Source organism: Brachyhypopomus gauderio, chromosome 20 (genome assembly GCF_052324685.1).
Source record: "Brachyhypopomus gauderio isolate BG-103 chromosome 20, BGAUD_0.2, whole genome shotgun sequence".
Classification (NCBI taxonomy): domain Eukaryota; kingdom Metazoa; phylum Chordata; class Actinopteri; order Gymnotiformes; family Hypopomidae; genus Brachyhypopomus; species Brachyhypopomus gauderio.
The window spans coordinates 8802392-8824461 of record NC_135230.1 but is presented as its reverse complement, the minus strand read 5'-3'; the positions used below and the strand labels follow the sequence as shown (position 1 = coordinate 8824461).

The 22070-nt window shown below is 45.9% G+C and overlaps 2 protein-coding genes across 3 annotated transcripts in view; one reads left to right on the top strand and one right to left on the bottom strand.

Annotated features, from left to right (window-relative positions):
- Positions 1-131: 131 nt before the first annotated feature.
- tsga10 (testis specific, 10) lies at positions 132-10470 on the bottom strand. Of its 2 annotated transcripts, none has more exons than XM_076983249.1 (19): positions 10149-10470; positions 8494-8622; positions 7961-8120; positions 7403-7611; positions 7089-7244; positions 6528-6707; positions 5720-5797; positions 5415-5566; positions 4980-5095; positions 4686-4840; positions 4491-4546; positions 4164-4332; positions 3899-4009; positions 3406-3591; positions 3076-3285; positions 2504-2706; positions 1791-1895; positions 824-1014; positions 132-501 (listed from the first exon to the last, which is right to left on the bottom strand). In XM_076983249.1, the coding sequence occupies exons 1-19, from the start codon at positions 10209-10211 to the stop codon at positions 494-496; spliced, it is 2637 nt and encodes an 878-aa protein (XP_076839364.1). In that variant the 5' UTR covers positions 10212-10470; the 3' UTR covers positions 132-493. The 2 variants fall into 2 exon arrangements, with proteins under 2 accessions (XP_076839364.1, XP_076839365.1); XM_076983250.1 differs by having other exon boundaries at positions 10179-10470.
- Positions 10471-10555: 85 nt separating this feature from the next.
- The window catches only part of slkb (STE20-like kinase b), a 28338-nt gene continuing 16823 nt past the window's right edge, over positions 10556-22070 (top strand). The window contains exons 1-4 of the mRNA XM_076982513.1: positions 10556-11365; positions 14588-14752; positions 20203-20251; positions 20560-20709. Of these exons, the coding sequence (XP_076838628.1) occupies positions 11216-11365; positions 14588-14752; positions 20203-20251; positions 20560-20709 (514 nt within the window). The 5' untranslated portion in view covers positions 10556-11215. The remainder of the gene's footprint in view (positions 11366-14587; positions 14753-20202; positions 20252-20559; positions 20710-22070) is intronic.

Sequence of the window (22070 nt, the reverse complement as noted above, 5' to 3'; positions counted from 1 at the left end):
CTACCTGGGCAGGTCGTATCATCTCAGTTAACAGCAGTCTATACCCTACAAACGCTTGTCTGAGCTTTTATTAACGTGACGGATATGCAAATGACTTTGCATCTTCATATTCATTGAAATAAAACATAGAATGCAAAAAATAATTTTATTCCTCAACAAGAAGTGACGAATTATCAAAGCAATGGTGTAAAATGGCAACAATTCACATTATTATACTGAATTCACATTATTATAAAGAATTCACATTATTATAAAGCAGAAATACATCACCATCACTGTAACATCAATGGTACATTCATGCCTATTCATTCAAGGCTCTTGGACAAGGAAAAAAGTGACAGTATTTTATATAGATTCAGAGTAGAATCGTTTATTAATTGCAGCAGGTAAATCAAAGATGTCACAGTAAATCTGACGTGTGTCCAAAGCCACAACTCTAAAAGAGCGAGTCCTTTCCAATCCTGGTCTGGTTAGTCATGCAGGTCTTTAAAAGTTACACTCCTGCGGAAAAAAGTAATAATTATGTAAATATGTACTAAATTAATCATGAACATCGAACTATCATTTATTATACAATTAGTTTCAGTAAACATGGGTTAACACACAGACATGGATCAGTGTGTTATAACCACAGTGTGAGCTTAATGAGCTTAGCTGTAGATAACATAGCTACCATTCATTAAATATTCTAACCCTTTGCTAGAGCACAATTCCTCTACAGAAAGTACAGAAACGTAAGACAGGTGATCATATATGTATGTGAACAGTGATGGGGTCATGGTGGTGTGGTTCCACTGCCACTAGCAGCATCATCGGTGCACACCTGTCGAGTGAGCGGTCGGGCGGTGGGTGGGGGTGCGTGGTGATGCTGGAGAGTTCGGGCGACCAGGACACGTGGGGGCTGAGGGAGTGACGGGTGGGGGCACCGGGGGGAGCGCAGCGTGGAGGAGAGCAGCGGGGAGCGCGGGGGACGAGGAGAGACCCAGTCTGTGGAGATCCTGCACCGCACACTCCCTGAGAGAGAGAGAGAGAGAGAGAGAGAGAGAGAGAGAGAGAGAGAGAAAGAGAGAGAGAGAGAGAGAGAGATGGGGGGGTAAAGAGAGAGAGGGAGAGAAAGAGGGGGGGACAGTGAGAGAGAGAGAGACAGAGAGAGAGAGGGAGAGAGAGAGAAATTGAGGGGGACAGAGAGAGAGTGAGAGAGAGGGAGAGAGAGAGAGAGAGAAAGAGGGAGGAGAACAGAAAGAGAGTGAGAGAGAGAAAGAGAGAGAGAGGGAGAGGGACAGAGGGAGATAGAGAGACAGAGAGAGGGAGAGAGAGAGAGAGAGATGGAGACAGTAATAATTACTGCTCGAATCTTTACCACTACTATTATTACTGTTATTATTATGGTTACTATTAATAATTTTACTACTACTATTATTATCATAATAATTATTATATAAATATCAGTTATGTAAGTAGTGGTGGGTAATGTAATGGTAATGACAATATAGTCATTATTTTACTTTATTATTATTCTACTTTACTATGTTATTTTATTATATTTTACCATTGTATGTATCCTATGCTTTGGCAATACAAATGTACATATTTGTCATGCCAATAAAGCACCATTGAATTAAACTGAATTGAATTGACAGTGAAGGAGGGAAAGACGGAGGACATTTTTAGTAAAGAAAAAAATCAAGCAGGATAGAAGAGGGCAAAGAGGTAAAACAATGAACAAACAGGCACACGTATTACAAGACTCTCTCTCTTCTGGCTCTGTTCTGGCCCAGAATGCATCTCACCTCTCCAGGCGCTCGGTGGTGAGCTGCTTCCTGGTGGCCTCCAGGTCAGCCTCCAGCTGTGCCGATCGACTCCTTAACTGCACCATCTCCCTGCCCTGGGTGCTCCTGGCACAGCAGAGGACAGAGAGGACAGAGAGGACAGAGAGGACCAAGTCATACCGATTCTGTCATGTCACAGCGGTCTTTGTGCAGATATTTTAGCAACAGTTTGTATTAATTGTAGGGAAGGCAGCAATATAGATAATATAGATCTGGACACACAATATAGATAAACAAAGCGTGTTCTATGAATTACAGAGAATTCATAGAAATAAATAATTTTGAGAAATAAGGTATTTTGCAGGGAATTTGTTATCCATTGTTTACATCTACATATAGTTTTGTTTTTTCATCTTGGTAGTAAACATAATTCAACCATTCTGGTGGCATCTGCGTTCTTGGGTACTTTGAAAGGCACTATATAAGTGGAAATTATTATTACTATTATTATTATCTGGAAATGAGGTTACTGGACATTTTGACACCTATTATGCAAAATACGACATATTGGCAGGTTTGCGCATGTCTGCCTGCATGACTCCCATTATCTCTGCTAGTGCCATTATATCCAACTCTGAATAGCAGGCTGAGACAGCAGGCTGTCGATCAAGCCTGCTCGCCGTGCTGATTGGACGACCCCCCCCCCCCCCCCCCCCCAGGCCCCGCCCACTCACGCCTTGCTGTCGGCCACGGCGAGCTTGTCACGCAGCAGCTGGAGCTCGGCGAGCTTCTCCTGCGAGCTCAGCTGGCGGTGCAGGTCCTTCTCCCGCGCGCTGGCCAGCAGGCTCTGGAGGCCTCGCGACGCCACACGCTCGCTGGTCAGCTGCTCGCGTAGAAGCTCCGCCTCCGAGCGCCAGACTTCCTGCTCCCGCCGCGCCTGCGGTACACGGGACACCGCCCACAACGTCGGGTGACGTCACGCCCGTCAGTCGCTATGACTGTGTCTGATACTGTGGTGGACATTCCCATCCACGTCTAAAACCTCTTTTTAAACTTTACATGTTGAAACTGTGATCCAGTGTGTCCATGGTGATTTTTTTAACTTACAGATACATTTATATTTATTATATTTTTATTTTATTTGAAAAAGCATCTTGAATTCTCTTGTTCACAAAATGTGCGATATACAATAACTATGATCAAACTGGAGTGCTGGAATATGACACCACAACACCCTCACACACACCCACACACACACACACACACTTTGTACAAACAGTGTGGTATAAATGTGTGCAGAACCTACGGCCTCTTTGCTGGCATCCAGTTTGACGCAGAGCTCGCGTGTCTTTGCCAGGTCACGTTGCGCATGCGATCGCTCCGCCTCCACCCGCCGCAGCTCCGCCTCCACCCGCTTCAACTCCGCCTCCACCTCATGAAGCTCCGCCTCCTGCTTCTGCAGCCTGTGGTTCAGCTGTGCCAGCTCAGCACTCTGGGACTGTTTAGCGCTGAGAGCCTGAAAATGAGACAGGATGTGGGAGAGAGTGTGAGAACCTGAGCTGACCTGGGGCTCTAGCCACGCCCCCTGGGGCTCAAGCCACGCCCCTGTGCCTCCAGCCACGCCCCCTGTGTCCACCTCCTGCAGGCTGCCCTCCAGGCTCTCCACCCTGACCCTCAGCGCACGCTTCTCCGAGTCCGAGGAGTGGAGCCCCAGCCGCAGCTCCGCGGCACTGGCCTCCGCCTCCCTGGCCTGCTCCTCCCAGTCGCTGGCCTGCTCAGACGCCCGCCGCTGACACTCCTGGAGCTCATGGCACTCGCGTTCCTGCTCCAAACACACAGATAAATGACACGTTGGCTGGAGTTAGGGAGCATGGTCAAACGCCACTTGGGCTGGAGTTAGGGAGCGTGGTTAAACACCAGTCACACTGCTTTTAGGGAGTGTAATTAAATGATTGGCCACAGTTAGGGAGCGTGGTCAAACACCACGTGTGCCACTATTTCAGTGTACTTTTTTAACACCACAGGGGACATACTACCACATTACATAACTCAAGACAAATGATAAATCTAATGCTTAAATCGTCTTGACCTATGCATCAGAGAGGGAGCTGACTATTTAGTGACTATACCTTGGAGGACAGCAGGTCCTCGACGCGGGACACGTCAGACGTGCACTTCTGCACTTTCCTCTCCAAACCCGCCTTCTCCTGAACGGCCTCGTCCAGTTTGAGCTGCAGCGCCTGTCGCAGCAAGAAAGTCCCGCGTGAGACACTCGACCAACATCACCAGTCTGGTTAGAGGAGCCCTAAAGCGCGTAGTCCTGCAGCTGTGTCCTGCGACCACTTCGGCTGCAGGAAGCTACACAAGCCGTTCCACCGGCCGCGGGGCTCTGACCTGGAGGTCCAGCCGGGCCTGGTCGAGGTCTCCTCGGAGCTGCGCGCTCTCTAGCAGCGTGGTGTCCTGGACCTTCAGCGCGGAGGCCAGCTCGTCTCCCAGGTCCGACACCTTCTTCCTGGCCGCGTCCAGCTCCCACTCCCTACTGCTCACCATGACCCTCACAGCACTGGAGGCATGCAGACACTCCGCTATTGCTGGCTTAGTTATATCTATATCTACATATAATATATAGGACTATATAAACACGTTCATGACGGCTTCCCCTTAATCTGCAGATTGTAATCCAGAATCAAAACAAAAATCCACATGACAGCAGTCACTCACTCTGTGGTAGTCTCCAGGTCGTTGACTTGAAGTTTCAGAGCACGTATTGTGTTTTCCTAAAACATAGAAATGGTCCGAGTGAATACATATTGCACAACGTCCAGATGTTGGTGTAGACACATTGTTCTTCATCCTGCTGGATGTTTATTGTGTGTGTGTGTGTGTGTGTGCATGTGTGTGTGTGTGTGTTCTCACCTTGTCTTCCAGCTGCCTGTGAGTAGAGCTGAGTTGACAGCTTCTCCTCTCCAGCTCATCCTGCACTGTGTCTCTGCTCTGCTCCAGTTCTGAGAGAGCACCTTGAACAACATTCAGCTCCTCTCTGAGACCCACCAGCTCCTTCAGCAATGACTCTACACACACACACACACACACACAGTATATATAAAAACCATATAACTAAACTCCAACAGGGGGCGTGTTGTCGGCATGTGACACGGCCGCTGTGCTCCACCTAATTGGCCACTGTGCCCACATAAGGCCCGCCCTTACCGTTTCTTTCGTCCAATCGCATGCTCCTTTCCTGCGCGCTCTGAAGCTCCGCCGTCCTGCTGGCCAGCCGGTGCTGGGCGTCGCCCAGGGAGCTCTCCGCACGCCCGTGGCACAACCTGACACCCAGACCAAGACACACAGGCACGGCGGCTAGGACGGGAGCCGCATAAATCGCCAATCACCACGGCCAAGACTGCAGGCCATTGCATCAGAGCTACTCAAATAAAGCCCTAGTGTTTCCAGTTGTTAGCTCAAACCCTGCAGAGCTCCGCCTCTTTCACAAACGGCCACACCCCCTTAACCGAGAAAGCGCCTTCATTCGCTGGGAAACCAGATGCTGGCGTGCCAACCCTGCACACCACAGCTGACCGGCCTTGCTCCACGCGCAAGTCGAAACGAGCTTCGAAGGAGAAGTCCTCGCGTGCTGCGGCTAACCTGAGCGCGTTGCACTGGTTCCTGAGGCGGCCGAGGTCGTCCTCGCTGGCGGCGAGCTGTCTCCTCAGCGCACGTACCTCCTCCTCCAGCCCCGCCACGGCCTCCCGCAGCTGGGCCTGCCTGCTCTTCTCCTCCCCGCGCTCCTGCTCCAGCTGTGTGCGTGCGCCCCAAAGCAGCTTTACTCACACACGCACTGATCTCAAGTCAGTTGTGAGGCTTCAAGTTGGAGTGAGCGGTTGTCGGAATAAGCGCGTGCACTGATCTGGTGTCAGAGATGGCCAAAGATGTCAGTGAGGGATTCTTACTGTCAGTACGGCGTTCTGCAGATCCTCCAGTCTCTGCTCCAGGTGAGCTCTCTCACTTATGGCTGTCTCCTGAGAGATCTGAGAACACACACAGAGGAAAACATGCAAGGTTGGAAACACCCACACGCACATACAGAAACACACACACACATACAGACATTCAAAACTGGAAACACATGACTGTGAATCTCTCCATTTATACACCCTCTGGATTCTCCATGCTCCCCACAGGGAGATGATTCATCATTTCTTTTGTTTTATAGAAGACAAATATTATATAAGCGATTTTCCATAATTGCGTCATATAAATAACATGTCACAGGTGTGTGCACATACGTACGCATATTCAACACTTCACAAAACAATAACGCAGAAGAGCTCATTCAAAAATTCAAAAAGATCATAGATTTGGGTGTCAAATCAAGCTTTTTGAGAAAAGCTTATTTGTATCTTTAATAATTTTAAAGATTTATTTCACTGTAAACACTGCACACCAAGCCAGCGTTCTCCGACAAACGCCAACAAACCTGGCCGCTCGCATTAGAAAGTTATGGTGTTTGCTGGAGGAGGTGGAGTCAATGTGCTCTGGACTTCACAGTGTACCTCACTCTCTTGGGCTGTATGTTGGTTCACCTTACCAAGCCTCTGTTTCATTCACCCATCTTCTCAGGCTTTCTCTCTTTCAATCATTTGTGTCCTATGATAAGTCTCTCTCTCTCTCTCTCTCTCTCTCTCTCTCTCTCTCTCTCTCTAGCTGTCTTTCTGTCTTTTATCTCCCTCTCTATCTCTTCCTCTGTGTGCATCTTACCTTGAGTCTCTCCCTCAGGCTGTCTCTCTCTGTGCTCATTCGGTGCAGGTTGGACCTGGCCTCGTCCCTCTCGTCCTCCAGGCGTTTGAGGACGCTCTGAGCTGTCACGCTGCCCTTTGACCCCCGATACCCTCTCGACCTCACCACCTCGCGACGCAGGGTCGCTATCTCCTCCTGCGCCTGGAGGAAACAACACATCCATTCAACATACATCCACATCAACCTGTTTCTTGCATTACTTCATTTATTCTATATTTTTTATGAACAATTTATATTATTTATCAAATCCAATGGTTCCATAATCAATGTATGTTATATGAGGTCAGATTCTACAGTATGTAATCTATGTACAATAACAGGAAGCTCAGTTAAACCAAAGGTCAAATCAAATCGACTATTTTCCAAAAAATCCCACAAAATCCTGAAAAAACATACATGCAATTCATACCATTTTACAGTGGATTGTTTTGGCTGAGGATCCATTTGCATGTGAAATATTTTATAGAAAAACCAGTATGTCTGCGATAACCCAACATGCAGGCCTGCTGGAGACCTACCTACCTGCTGGTAGTGCGCTCTGGTCTTGTCCCGGTCGGTCGTGAGCACCCGGATGTTGGCCTGCATCTCGGACAGGTGGCGTTCATATTTATCCAGCATGCTTTGCAGATCGTCCCTTTCTTGCAACGCCCTAATCAGCTCTGAGTCATATGTGCCACCCTAAAACACACACACACACATACACACACACACACACACACACACACACAAACACACACATTATCTTCGGAAAAATAATGGCAGAGCTCTGGTTTTCAGTCCCTTTTTGCGACTAACGTAGCGCTGCTCATTTTAGCCGTCGTGCTCCGTCCACTGACCTTTACTGGGGCCTGTCTGGTGGGGCTGCGGCCTGTGGGGGGCACTCTGATGGGGCTGGACAATCTCCGCACCCTCTGCGTGCTCCTGCTCCTCCTGTTGTCCATCGTGTAGCTGTCCGTCTCCTGCTCGGAACGGCGTGGAAGACGGTCCGCCTGGGAGCCGAGCGGCCCGGTGCTGTCCGTGTCCGTGTGATGTCCCTGCTGGCTTCCTGCATGGGACAAATGGAATCACCTGTTCACCCCTCACATGCTGTGATTGATGGATTGGCACTACGTCCTTCTCCGGCTCATAGATGTGCTTAGATATGCCTAATGGCAGAGACCGTGTGTAGGACTGATCAGGCATTGCCTGCTGTAGGTCTACGAGAACCCACTGGTTCTGTATCCAGCACACGAGAACCCGCTTACCCAGTGCCGGTTCTCGGCACACTTCTGCAGCCCTTGGGTACCTCGCTCAGATCTAAAAACTGGAGAACTACAAGAATGTGGTCTTGTCTCCCCAACGGCTCCCCAAGGACTGGACAGACCCTCGGCACCTGGACAGGCCTGCAAACTCACCAGCGACACACAGACGCTGCACCTGCCTATGTGGCCGACTCCGTTCAGTCCGCACCTGCTCCAACTGAACTTGCAGGCACAGGCTCTGCTCGGGCTCCGAGCTCACACAACACCGCTCCTCCTCCTCATCTGGACTAGGAGTCTGGGTTGCCTCGTTCTCCTTGGTGAAGGAGTGTAAACAGGTGTCCAATCATTGGAAAGATGAGGTTGCAGAAAAAAACAATGGCCAAAAATTTGGAATTGTTAATCCATAAATTGTGATTGTTTTGCAAATTAGTGTAATGTGCTTATGGTGGAAAGGATGGCGACTGTATGCTCTAGTGGAGTGACTTTCTTCTCTAGATCGTCAACAATGGTCTGAAAAGAGGTATAAACTGAGCTGTGAATAATGCATCTTTCCTTAGTGTGCTCTTGTGTATATTATAAAAATATTGGTAACCTTGCTTTTCAAGGTTAGCCCCCCCCCCCCCCCCCCCCCACACACACACACACACACACTCCGCCCCCCATATCCATCCCACAAAATCGGCTACCTCTTCAAACTCCAGTGGGCCTGAATTCGATTCCAGTTGTGGATCTTTGTCTATCTCGGATTGATTACAGTTCTTGGTCGCCCCCTGCTGGCTGACCTGGGTGTTTAATTCTTGTAAAGGTTGATCAGCCTGAAACGAAGTTACAATTATTCACACATTCAAAGGCGGTGTACGTTTAATCTAGTAGGTGTTTTGCCTACTTCAGCTGGACTTCTGTCGGTTTTGTTTATTCGTGTTTTCAAATTCGATCGTGCATACAAACTTACTCACTAGCACATGGTCGTCCCAACTATCCAGTCAAGCAAAACTGTAGCGCTGGAAATAAGCTCCCACATAAAGTTTAAACCGATATCTAGTTAGTCAAATTAATGTAACAAGCTGGATTATTAGCGAGCTAATCCAACTGGCACAACACCATCTTCGAAAAGGTTGTCATAGAAACTTAAAGCACAGTGACTAGTACTGTAACGAACAGCTGTAAATATTAACTGGTGTGTGTGTGTGTGTGTGTGTGTGTGTGCAGGGTTGCCAACTTTTGACGTTCGCTTGGAGTGAGATTTTAACCTGGAGCCGGTGGCGAGTGTATTTTGTTGAGCGGGGGGGGGGGGGGGGGTGAACGTAAAATGGACACAGATTCAGTGTTATATCGCCGGTGGATGGCGCCAGAGCTAGCGAACTAGTAACGTATTGAATCATATATGTGGATCTGAGGTAAATAAACTGGATATTTTTTTTCGGCGTGAGATATCGGAAGTGTGGCGTGAGAGCGTGTGAAAACGGTCAAATGCGTGTGTCTCACGCTCAATGCGGGAGAGTTGGCAACCCTGGTGTGTGTGTGTGTGTGTGTGTGTGTGCGTGCGTGCGTGCGTGCGTGTGTGTGTGTGAGAGAGAGAGACCGATTTTTTTTCACATTTTATATTTTGGATATCTACATGTTTACATTGACGTTACCAGTAAAGTTACTTTACTTATTTTGGTTAGCTAGCCGCTGGCCAGTTAACGTTAATAATGTAGCTGCTGCGAGTATCTGCCTTCAGTTCACATCTGGTGACCATTATTGTGCAGCACGTTTTGTCTGTTTATTTATTCAGTTTATTTATTCATCTTTAGAGCATGTCCGTGGTGTTATGACCTTGTAATGAAAGTATTTAATGACCTTTCTATCGCAAACGGCCCGTTCGAAAGCAAACAGGTCCCTGCGCCTCAGTGCCTCACATTCAAACAGCGGTGTTTCGTGTGATGAAGACCGACCAATCACAGCTCACCATTAAACAGCAATCAAGGCCTCCCCAAACACCGCAGCCAATGGGAGGACTCCTTCTTTTCTCGTTTGAGTCTGTCGCCTTGGCGACGACGCAACGAGTTTTTGTAAAGTTTAACAAAGTTTTTACAAAGTTTTACCAATTACTGAATGATTAGCATGTATGTTTTTAAAATTTGCAAATAATACCTCTAAAAAAAATAAGGACCCATAAACGTAATAATGCCTTCCCTCGACTCAAGCTTTGCGCAAGATAAAGCGTGTAACACTGCAGAAAAACCTGAAGTACTGCACACGAACTGTGTTTACGAATCAGACGTTAAAACGCTGACTTCGCTTAAAAAAAAACATTTCAAGGAATTGAAAGCGTTTTGCAGGAATTGCAGTGTTTTACCAAGAAACCCCTGATGTTCCTTCGCGCTACCTTTTCATCGCTGTTTCCAACCAACTCGTCCATACGGGTCCAGTAAATTTGAGGCTATCAGTGTTTGCTGTAAACTTGACGTCTGTGGACAATTCAAAACGAGCTGACTATTTACAGAATACCATGGATGATATGAAAGCCCAGTATAATCCCAGTACAATCCCAGTATAATCCCAGTATAATCACAGTACAGCCCCCGCAGAGGGAGCGCTCCATCTAAGAACTGCGACTACATGTCCTAACACACCCACACCAGCAGGTGGCAACAATGCGTCAGTGTGCGACAATAATCGACGACGAAGAAGATCCGTCTGCACGTGAACGCGCATAACTGGTAAATCCGGGAGCGGGCTTTAGTGCGCGCGTGCGGGTGGCGCGCGCTTTCTTAGTGCACGTCAGGTCCGCTAGCTAACGTTCACGTCGCGCGCTCCGGTGCCTCGGAGACCGTCATTTCACTGGATTTTTATTCATCTTTTAAAATTTTATCGTCCACCCATCTACTCTTCGATTACGGAATTAACGGTGAAAGCGAAGTTCAGAAATCGGATGAGTTGTTCCGCGAAGTTATAAGATAACAATAACGACGACGGCGCGGGTAAAGAGGAGAGAGAGATCCAGTTCACCGCTCATTATCCACATTAATGACACACCTCAAATTAATGACACACCTCAAATGAGCCGCTTTGTTGGGCTTGTCTGGAATAACGTTCACTTTAACGCATTCATACATGTGAGACAGTGGATAAGAAATAACTGACTGAATGTTCTTTACCTTGCTTGGATGTGACTACAGGAAAGAAAACCTTAAAGATTTGTAAATCTTTAACCTACATATCATTTTCATCTACACAACACGTTTAATTGCACTACTAGGAGCGACATGAATGCGTGGTGGCCTTAGAAAGACGATTTCAAGATTACCAAGTGGTCATAACAAAGTTACTACCGAACAATGAGAATGAATTAACTACTGCCTTCGTATCAAGTGATTTGCTTATTTCCACGGATAACCCAATTTTGTCAAGTACACCGAGACCATGTCTTTTTTTAATTTTCGGAAAATATTTAAGTTGGGTCCGGAGAGGAAGAAAAAGCAGTATGAACACGTCCACAGGGACGTAAATCCAGAAGAAATCTGGCAGATTATCGGAGAATTAGGGGACGGAGCTTTTGGGAAGGTGTACAAGGTAAACAGCACAATGTTTCTTTTTTTACGCGTGTCTGTACTTCTATACAGCGAGCAGTGTAGTTGATTGATTGTCCCAGTTTGTTATACATGTAGTTTAGATCCTTGCTAGTGTTTCTATTAGTAAATGTCATGTCCCAACGTCGGGATGATCAACGTATATTTCCCCTACGAACCCCAAACATGTGCTCAAATACCCTCTCCGTGATGGTTAACATCTCCAGCACACCAAAAAGTGTTTGGACACTTTTTAGTTTGCATATAATCTCTGCTAAATATTTTTTTCTGTCAGACAGGTCACTGTCACTCGGGTGACCAGTGTAACCTGAGTTCTTCTCATTTGGTTTTCAACTAAAACAGAAGGACATTGTCTTTTAGAAACAGCGATTAGGAGATCAAATTCTAAAGTACTGTAATTGGGTAGGTTATGTAAAAGAGCTTATTCTTAATACTGAATAAAATCCCAAACAACAGCACAATAACATATTTTCAACCAGACATTGTTCATATATGGTAGGTTAAGGCCTCTGAAAGCAAAGGAATGGTTTGGTGGTGGTCACTGCCTGTAGTTCTGGACTGAGATCAGTATACCTGTTCCTGGGAAGAGTGAAGTTCAGTTTAAGGCTAAATGGCTAAAGCTGTTCTAAGACCAGCCTATACTGGCAGCATTATGTAGAATGCGGAGGGAGTTAATTTCCTGCTATTGGGAAATACTACAGGATTTCCATGCTGTAGGAAGCGGATGGGCTTGTTTAAATCCAGGGAACCAAATGTTTGCATGACCAGGCTCACCAGAAAGATTCCCTCAACAATAAGCAGTTTGTTACCCCACATTTCTAGAAAAACCCAGAATAGAACAAGTCATCGCAACTGCATCCTGGACCGTGCCACCACAACGGCTTTCTCAGCTCGTGCGATGTATTGTAAACCCAAGTCACTTAATCTCATGACAAATTGGCTAGAACATTTGTGTTGCCCTAGGAAGCCTATGTTCAAAGATAAAAACGGTCTCTTGACATGTTGTGAAAAGCATCAAATTTGGTCATTTCCAGTTTCCTAGGCTTGAAATGGACATATTTACCGTGTTTCTGACCTATATGCGCAACTATCTGGCATGCAGTCTGTGAATAGATGCAAAGTAAGTTCCTCTGGATAATAGTGTCTGCTAAACTCCCTGAATGTAAATGTAAAATATCGCATCACAGTGGAACATGAAGCTATACTGTTTAGGTCATTTAACATGGCTGAATGTAGTCATTCCTGTTTACACCTACTCTCTACTGTTTGTTCTAATGCATGCTGTAAATGCTATTTTTGGCTTAGACAAATCTGATCGGTAATAAACCCGTAAATTCTGTGCTGGTTAATTATTTACTGTCTGAGGGCTTTTTCTTCCTCCTCCGACACTGAATCACAATGCTGTTTCCACTCGATTTCACTGTAAAATTGTAACAGTGGTGTTGTGACCACTGACCTTCACTGATTTGGAAGATGGAAGGTTGGGTTTCATTTGTAAGAGTGGCACCAAGTTCCCTCACACTTCTGATTGGTCGACGAGTTCCCACACACTGTTGAGTGGTAGACCAAGTTCCCTCACACTTCTGAGTGGTAGACCAAGTTCCCTCACACTTCTGAGTGGTAGACCAAGTTCCCTCGCAGTGTTGAGTGGTAGACCAAGTTCCCTCGCAGTGTTGAGTGGTAGACCAAGTTCCCTCACACTTCTGAGTGGTAGACCAAGTTCCCTCGCAGTGTTGAGTGGTAGACCAAGTTCCCTCGCAGTGTTGAGTGGTAGACCAAGTTCCCTCACAGTGTTGAGTGGTAGACCAAGTTCCCTCACACTGTTGAGTGGTAGACCAAGTTCCCTCACACTTCTGAGTGGTAGACCAAGTTCCCTCGCAGTGTTGAGTGGTAGACCAAGTTCCCTCACAGTGTTGAGTGGTAGACCAAGTTCCCTCTCAGTGTTGAGTGGTAGACCAAGTTCCCTCACACTTCTGAGTGGTAGACCAAGTTCCCTCGCAGTGTTGAGTTGTAGACCAAGTTCCCTCACAGTGTTGAGTGGTAGACCAAGTTCCCTCGCAGTGTTGAGTTGTAGACCAAGTTCCCTCACACTGTTGAGTGGTAGACCAAGTTCCCTCACACTTCTGAGTGGTAGACCAAGTTCCCTCGCAGTGTTGAGTGGTAGACCAAGTTCCCTCACAGTGTTGAGTGGTAGACCAAGTTCCCTCACAGTGTTGAGTGGTAGACCAAGTTCCCTCTCAGTGTTGAGTGGTAGACCAAGTTCCCTCTCAGTGTTGAGTGGTAGACCAAGTTCCCTCACACTGTTGAGTGGTAGACCAAGTTCCCTCACACTGTTGAGTGGTAGACCAAGTTCCCTCGCAGTGTTGAGTGGTAGACCAAGTTCCCTCTCAGTGTTGAGTGGTAGACCAAGTTCCCTCACACTGTTGAGTGGTAGACCAAGTTCCCTCACACTGTTGAGTGGTAGACCAAGTTCCCTCACACTTCTGAGTGGTAGACCAAGTTCCCTCGCAGTGTTGAGTGGTAGACCAAGTTCCCTCTCAGTGTTGAGTGGTAGACCAAGTTCCCTCACACTGTTGAGTGGTAGACCAAGTTCCCTCACAGTGTTGAGTGGTAGACCAAGTTCCACCGGCTGTGAGACAGCTGACTGTGCAGTGTCATCTTTGTTATCTGAATATAGTCTAATAGAACTTCTGGGAATTTTGATTTGAATATCTTCACGTTTGTTTACTTTATCTAACATTCACACAGCACTTTTCTGTGTCCTTGCTGCTATGTTTAGAAACCATTTAAATGATATTTACATTTACCTGATGATTTAATATATTTTCATGGGTTTCACTGAGCAGTAATGGTCTTTCTAGAACAGAACAGGATAGCTGTTACTTGTTTTGGTTATTTTTAAATATCCCTTTGCATTTGTTTATTATTTATATCTTGAATAAATACTTTGTTTAACAAGAGTTATATACAGCAGGTAATAAGTGGTTGAAAGTGATTTCTATCAGTGAAGGTTGTCCATTTTTATCACTCTGGCTGGTTAGCCAATATTTGTCATGTTGGTTGCCAAAGCAAACAGTTTCACCTTTTCTAAGACACTCATTTTTCGCAGACCCACGTATTGGCTCGGATGTTTCTCGCTAAAAACTCGAGTCACTTTCCATCCTTCTCTCTCTCACTATCTCTTACCTTCTTCTCTGTCTCTCAGGCTCAGAACATCCAGTCTGGCACCTTAGCTGCAGCCAAGGTGATTGACACCATGTCAGAAGAGGAGTTGGAGGACTACATGGTGGAGATCGATATCCTGGCGTCGTGTGACCATCACAACATAGTCAAGCTCCTGGATGCCTTTTACTATGAGAGCAAACTCTGGGTGAGCATGCTGCATGTGACGGCCTGCTTTACATTTAGGCCTGTTTCATTCATCAAAGCATATTTTCTCCACCAAATTTACCAATGGAGATAGCTGGCGTAAGAGATTCGGTTTTGGTTTTCAAAAAATTTTATTATGCCCAGTCCTGGACTAAATGATCATATCAGTGATTAATTACCACTTGGTACCACAATTACCATAATCTCTTGTTTATTATAAACCTCTCCTTGCTGGATTCGGATCAAGTGGCCCCACTGTCCACATTAGGTTCTCGGGCATTAATTGTGAAGGGCTTACTCTACTGTAGCAACAGAACTGACCAGGGAGGAACTCTCCAGTTATGTTGGTTTTCAGTGGAAAAAATTTCAGATACCTGAACTGTGATGGTATCACCGCAATTCAAAAAATAAAAACTGTTCAGAAATGGCACTCTTCATTATATCATGATTTGTAAATAATACAAAAAAAATGTTTTTAGCTAGTGAAAAGTTTGTTTTCTGTAACATCTGATAGGTATAGTTCAGGGTTTCTTTGAATTGCTTTGAAGTGAGAAAGTGTTGCACATCATCAGATAACTTTGTGTCAGGAGAAACACAGGATAAAGAGATTACTGATGGCGCTGGGATGACTGGGTTCTGAAAAAGTCAGGATATTACTCAGCCCCCAGCTCGGTAAAACCTTCCTCTAACGCCACACTGGCCCGTTAGATTCTTTTGTGTGTGTAGCACAAGGCCTGAAGAACATTGTCATTGGGATGCAGCTCCTCGGTTTATGTTCTGAGATCATTTTGTCAGAAAATGTGTTTTTTTTTCCTCCTCAGACAGCCAGGTATCGAGTAGCAGGTCTGTTTTAGTTAGTTGTTAGATAAGAGGTGGTTACAGTGGATGGTGATAGAAAATTTCATCAAAGCAAAAGATGACTTGGAAAGCCTGGTGCAGCAAATCCTGTTATGATTTTTAATTTTTTTTCCCCTCAGGCCTGTTTCCTTCCTGTGAAGGGGTCAAATGGTGGTCTGTAAAAATCATAAGCTGTGTTGATTTATACACTATTAACAAAAAGGTTTGGGATTTCTGGTAAAGATTTTAGAGTAAACCTAAAATACACTCTAACTTTTTACAGGTGAACTTAATGTGCCCTTCTCTAAATTCTTGAATGTGCATGTCCAACTGTTCAACTGTTCTCTAACAAGGAGCTTAAATTCACAATGGGTGTTTGATCCAAGAATCGACAAATACATTTCCTGGTTCAATTAGAATTGGTGTTTAAACAGTCCTGCTCACCATGCTGTTCACCTTTTGACATGGTGAGACCAAGATGACACCTATGAATTGATCAACAGTACCTCACCATTGCGAGACATCAAACAGGATGTTCTCAGTCGGAAGTGGCCACTGAGCTTAGCGTGTCACAGAGTGTTATCAGCAGTTTGCAACAGAGATACAGAGAGACTGGAAAAGTCACAGACGTCCTTTGGCCACATCCCACGCTGATGGCCGCTTCATTGTGAACTGTGCCCTGTGGAACCGGATGATAAATGCCTCAAAAGTCCAGGCACATTTAACGGAGGTGAGAGGCACCCAAGTGTCAGGTCAGACCATTCGAAACTGTTTACATCGGCGTGGTTTGCGTGCTAGACAACCTGCAGTGGTACCTGACCACACCAGACACAGGCGTTATCGTCTTGCGTGGGCCAGGAAGCTTAGGTCATGGTCGCCAACGATGTTGGAGACATCAAGGAGAGTGCTATGTAGCAGCTACTGTTGTCACCAGATGACCCTATGGTGGTGGTGGTGGAGGTGGTGGTGGAGGTGGTGTTACAGTGTGGGCAGGTGTAGTCAATACAGAACACTACAATTTGTGACAAGCCCATCCTACTTGAACAACATTAATCCAGTCTTTGTGCTTCTGCATGGACAACACGGGCCTAATTTCACCTTCATGGATGACAATGCTCCAGCTCATTGAGGTCGCATCATTAGGGAGCAACTGCTGGAGACTGGGGCACATCAAATGGAGAGGCCTGCACTTTTCCCAGACCTGAATCCCATAGAAAACCTGTGGGATAAGTCACAGTGTAGAGGCTCAAACTCTTTACCCCAGTGGGATACCCTGACTCAGCAGACAGTAAGTCGACTTTTGAACGGCGTGAGACGTCGTTGTCGAGCTGTAATTAATGCTCAAGGGTACATGACAAGATTTTGAGACATTCACATTTTTATTGGAAATCACCATTGCATTCTTCTACTTAAATGCTATACTTTCATGATATAATAGCACTGTAACATGATCTATGTTTTCCATAAAAAACTGTACCCGAAGGCCAAATATGCCTAACCGTTTTGTGAGTATTGTATGTACATCGAGCATTTTTAACATGATTATGACCTCGTTTCCACACTGTAACATCAGACGTTACTTTTCACACACAGATGTTATGTTGCATAAATGTTTTTAATATGAAGTACATGTGTTCTGGAGAGTAATTATCATGCACATGTTGGTTCAATATCACATATTAACGTATTGAATATGGCATATGTGATTCCTTCAGGGTTTTTATTTGTAATAAGAAGCAAATTAAATAATAAGTAGATTAAATGAGAAGATTGCACAGATGATTATAATTGAATTCGAGCCTGGGCATTTTTTAACATTAACAAGTCTTATCAGCATATTGTTACGGTCTGCTGGTTTCAGGATGTGGTGCCAATAATTGTACTCATAAATCAGATGTAGTCACATATCAGCATGATGGTCTCTGTCCAAGAGTTGTATTTTTTATATATATGTGCAATATCGCAATAAAAGAAACCATCATAAATGAAAACAAGATGGAAATATAATCCATCCCAGATGGATTTCTGTGTAGTCATGGTAACATGGTAGCATATTCAGAATCATGCTCGTGGTAGTGTCTGTCGTGTCTCGCCATCTCTTTATTCAAATTACCCCAGTGCGTGGGAACAGACTCTGCTGTCCCCGCCGGTAACACCTGTCAACAAGTAACTTCACCGTAATGCCATATTCGCTGAAACTCCATTACTGAGGTCAGAGCTTCTGAGTGCGTCTACCTTCAACAAGGACATTTTTTTAAAAGCTAAAATTGCAGTTCAGGTTGATCTGTGCTCGGCGTGAGGGCTGGCGGCAGGTACACAGCCGTGTGGTCAGACTAGACGAGCAGAGCTGGATCATTACAGAGAGCTTCCCTGTCATTTCATAGTGCGCTTTACAAATGGGTGTGACGCCTCTCGGAGTGGGTGTGCAGATTTTTATCAGCGAGTAGAACTTTACAAGGAAGTGGGCGATCGTGGGCCACACCCACTTCCTCGTGATACAGTAAAATAGGCCTTTTGGGTTGAATGACTGAGACAGCGGGATTATCAGCACACACAAGCCTTTCAGATTAAGATATTCAGATTCAGATTAATCTGTTCAGACCGACGGCTGCATAGCATTTGTTGAAAAAAACAACACGATTCCAGATTTTAAAAAAATATCTCATTATCTGTTCATTTTGGGTGAATAAAAATATATTATGGATGTTACACAACTTCCTGGAAGTTGTGTATGTTATTGTAAAGCAGTGTTACCACATCACCCTCTTTCTTTGATTTGTGTAGTGTCACTGTGCATTGTAGTTCATAACTCCAGGCAGGCGGTAGATTGCATCAAACATTAACAGGATGTATTGGCCAGAACGGCTCCTCTGGGGCTGATCCGTCGGATAGTGAGCCAAAGCCCGGCAGTCTGTCTGTAACTCCACAACTGTGTGAACTGTCTATGTGGGCTATTGTGTTAGCATAGCCGCAGTGCCAAACCAACATCTCGCCTACGGTTCAACAGCAGACGCTGGCTCAATAGCCTCCACTGTGTGTACTGTGTAAGGGATGAGGTCACAGTGTAGTGACTGGCCAGATCCAGGCTCCAGGGTCTCAGATAAACACCCGCCTGTTTTATTCAGTGTTAGCGATTTTAGCTTTATTAGCTGTTTCCTTATAATGCCATCTGATGCGTGCTGTGTAGTCAGGAGACCATGGCTTTCCAAGGCTGATATTTATCTATATCTAAAATATATTATAATGAGGCAAGAGGGGGTTACACAATGGACTTTATTACTTATAAACTTTCCATTCATCCTTATCTGGTGTTTTTTTCTTCAAGCTCAGGTCTAACCAGCTTGGGAGCTTAAGCACCTCCAGCCCTTACTCGGCACATATATTTCTGTGAACCGTTTCTGTATACTGTGCCTGCCTCTTGCTCATGGTGTTCCATGTGCTGGGTTATCTCAAGGGCATCTGTGTTGTTATTTGTACATCACTGTCTGTACTGGGACACAGCCACCACCCCTCACTCCACGGGGAGTCCTCACAGAGTCCACGACAGACGACAAAGGCGCTCGTCGGGATCCCTGTTTCTGTTGGTATAGTTTCCCGAGCAAAGGCTTGTCTCTGGTGCAAGTGCTAGTTGCTGATGTTTGTGACTGACTCAACAGGCCACCAACTTTGGCATCAGTGCGAGGTGGCACTCAAACGAGGTGCCTGTCAGAGTCACACAGGCGTAATGAAGTCACTCTGGATTCAGCTGAAGGTTATCTGATGACTCAGGGATCCAGTCCTGTGAGTTTTTAATGGTTATATGGGTTTTTAATGTTTACCTTAAGCAGAATGTAGTGTGTGGGAAGGCCCCTGAACCTTGTCTGGGGCAGAGCAACGCCATTTACGAGGAAGCGGGTCTTGCATTGAATTGTTTTAAACGAGTGGTATGGATTGGGGTAGCCAAAGATTCCCACAAGGTTACTGCAATGTTTGATATTTATGTGCTATTTCTCACAGTGTTTGTGTTGTTTATCAACCTCAGCTTTGTGCCATCTGTGTAGGTTTTGGTCTGTTGATGAATAAACTCCAAATCCCTGAAGAAAAAAAAGCAAACAAAACAACTGATTTAAAGTGTGAATCATAATCATATCATAATGCTTTGGTGGTGCCAGGTTTATATTAATACCAGTATTAGGCAGATTGAGCTCTTCAGAGCTGTTGCAGTTTCACACCTCCTCGAGTATCATTGAACATAAACGCAGATTCAGATACTCCTGTAACTGCCTTTGATGTAATCGTACTTTTAAAAAGTAATAACATGAGGTTACTGAGGTGCCACAACTGCTTTTTATGCTAAATTCATTATAATGAAACCACTTCCTTTATTATATTTGTATCTGACAGGATGGCCAATGGTGTTAATTCTGTTTTTTTTTGGTATGTCAGTCTGAGCAGGTCAGTGAGCTATCCCTCTTTACTCTGGGGGATTTCAGATGTACATTTGTCAGAAGTAACTGAGTAGCTGCTGATGGAGGTTTGACTCGGGTCTCTCTCCCTTGTGAATCTAATGAGCGTGAGTTATGCTCGAGCGCGCTGTAGTGAGTGATCTGAGGGATGTATTACTTCTGTCTGCAGATCCTGATTGAGTTTTGTGGTGGAGGGGCGGTGGATGCAGTAATGTTGGGTACGTCTATCTCTCTCTCTCTCTCTCTCTCTCTCTCTCTCTCTCTCACACACACACACACACACGCACAGAAAGCATGTTGTGTTTCACGTGAGAAGATTTTTCGCAAAGAAGGAAGGAATAATATTACATGAAGCAGATATTATGTGACCTAATAGAACTTCACGTATGCGTGGCGTTTTCTCAAGTGAAGTGATCGCTTTCTGAAGAACTGAGCGTGCAGTAATGTTAGAATGTAAAGCACATGTGTGTGTGTGTGTGTGTGTGTGTGTGTGTGTGTGTGTGTGTGTGTGTGTGTGTGTGTGTAGAGCTGGAGCGCTCCCTCACAGAGCCGCAGATCCGGGTGGTGTGTAAGCAGACTCTGGAGGCCCTGCTGTACCTGCATGAGAACAGGATCATCCACCGTGACCTGAAGGCTGGAAACATCCTGTTCACTCTGGATGGGGATGTCAAACTGGGTGTGTGAGGGTGTGTGTGGTTGAGTGTGAGGGTCTGTCAAACTGGGTGTGTGAGGGCGTGTGTGGTTGAGTGTGAGGGTGTGTCAAACTGGGTGTGTGAGGGCGTGTGTGGTTGAGTGTGAGGGTGTGTCAAACTGGGTGTGTGAGGGCGTGTGGGGCTGAGTGTGAGGGTGTGTCAAACTGGGTGTGTGAGGGCGTGTGTGGTTGAGTGTAAGGGTGTGTCAAACTGGGTGTGTGAGGGCGTGTGTGGTTGAGTGTGAGGGTGTGTCAAACTGGGTGTGTGAGGGCGTGTGTGGTTGAGTGTGAGGGTGTGTCAAACTGGGTGTGTGAGGGCGTGTGGGGCTGAGTGTGAGGGTGTGTCAAACTGGGTGTGTGAGGGCATGTGTGGCTGAGTGTGAGGGTGTGTGTGGCTGAGTGTGAGGGTGTGTTTGGCTGAGTGTGCGGTTCAGTGTGTGGCCGTGTCTGGTTGAGTGGGTGGTAGAGTGTGTGGCCGTGTCTGGTTGAGTGGGTGGTAGAGTGTGTGGGCGTGTCTGGTTGAGTGGGTGGTAGAGTGTGTGGGCGTGTCTGGTTGAGTGGGTGGTAGAGTGTGTGGCCGTGTCTGGTTGAGTGGGTGGTAGAGTGTGTGGGCGTGTCTGGTTGAGTGGGTGGTAGAGTGTGTGGGCGTGTCTGGTTGAGTGGGTGGTAGAGTGTGTGGGCGTGTCTGGTTGAGTGGGTGGTAGAGTGTGTGGGCGTGTCTGGTTGAGTGGGTGGTAGAGTGTGTGGGCGTGTCTGGTTGAGTGGGTGGTAGAGTGTGTGGGCGTGTCTGGTTGAGTGGGTGGTAGAGTGTGTGGGTGTGTCTGGTTGAGTGGGTGTGTGTGTGTGTGTCTGTCTGAGTAGGTTTAGTTTTGTTTTATAGGAGAGGCACAACCTCTGTTCTGGGTTGATGAATGAAGTGTGTGTGTGTGTGTGTGTGTGTGTGTGTGTGTGTGTGTGTGTGTGTGTGTGTGTGTTTCCCTTGCTTTGGTTATATTTTGTTCAGACATGTACTCTCCTGGGCAAACAAAATGTGCCAAACCCCAAGTTAAATGGTTCTGACAACAAATAATTGGTTAGAAAATGAACAAGAATAAATGCATTTTATAAAAACCCCAGACCTGTGCGTGTCACTGGCAGGTGCTCCAGTGAACTGGGCTGGGGTGGGGCTTTACATAAACAATCTGTACACAAACACAAATGTAAGGCATGAACAAAAATAAATGTTGGGATGTAAAGTTCAAACTAGCACATCGGGGTGTTCAACATTTGACAGTAATTTACTGTTGAGGTAATTAAAAGCATAATATTATGCAGTTTACCCGATTCATTAGAATGTTGTTTAATTA

Excerpts from the sequence above, each read along its gene's own strand:
- tsga10 (XM_076983249.1), bottom strand. The coding sequence starts at position 10,211 with ATGGACGAGTTGGTTGGAAACAGCGATGAAAAGGTAGCGCGAAGGAAC. Across the intron at positions 4,333-4,490 it reads GACCTGGAGACTACCACAGA|TGCTGTGAGGGTCATGGTGA; the intron begins GTGAGTGACTGC and ends GCATGCCTCCAG. Across the intron at positions 4,010-4,163 it reads AGGCCCGGCTGGACCTCCAG|GCGCTGCAGCTCAAACTGGA; the intron begins GTCAGAGCCCCG and ends TTGCTGCGACAG.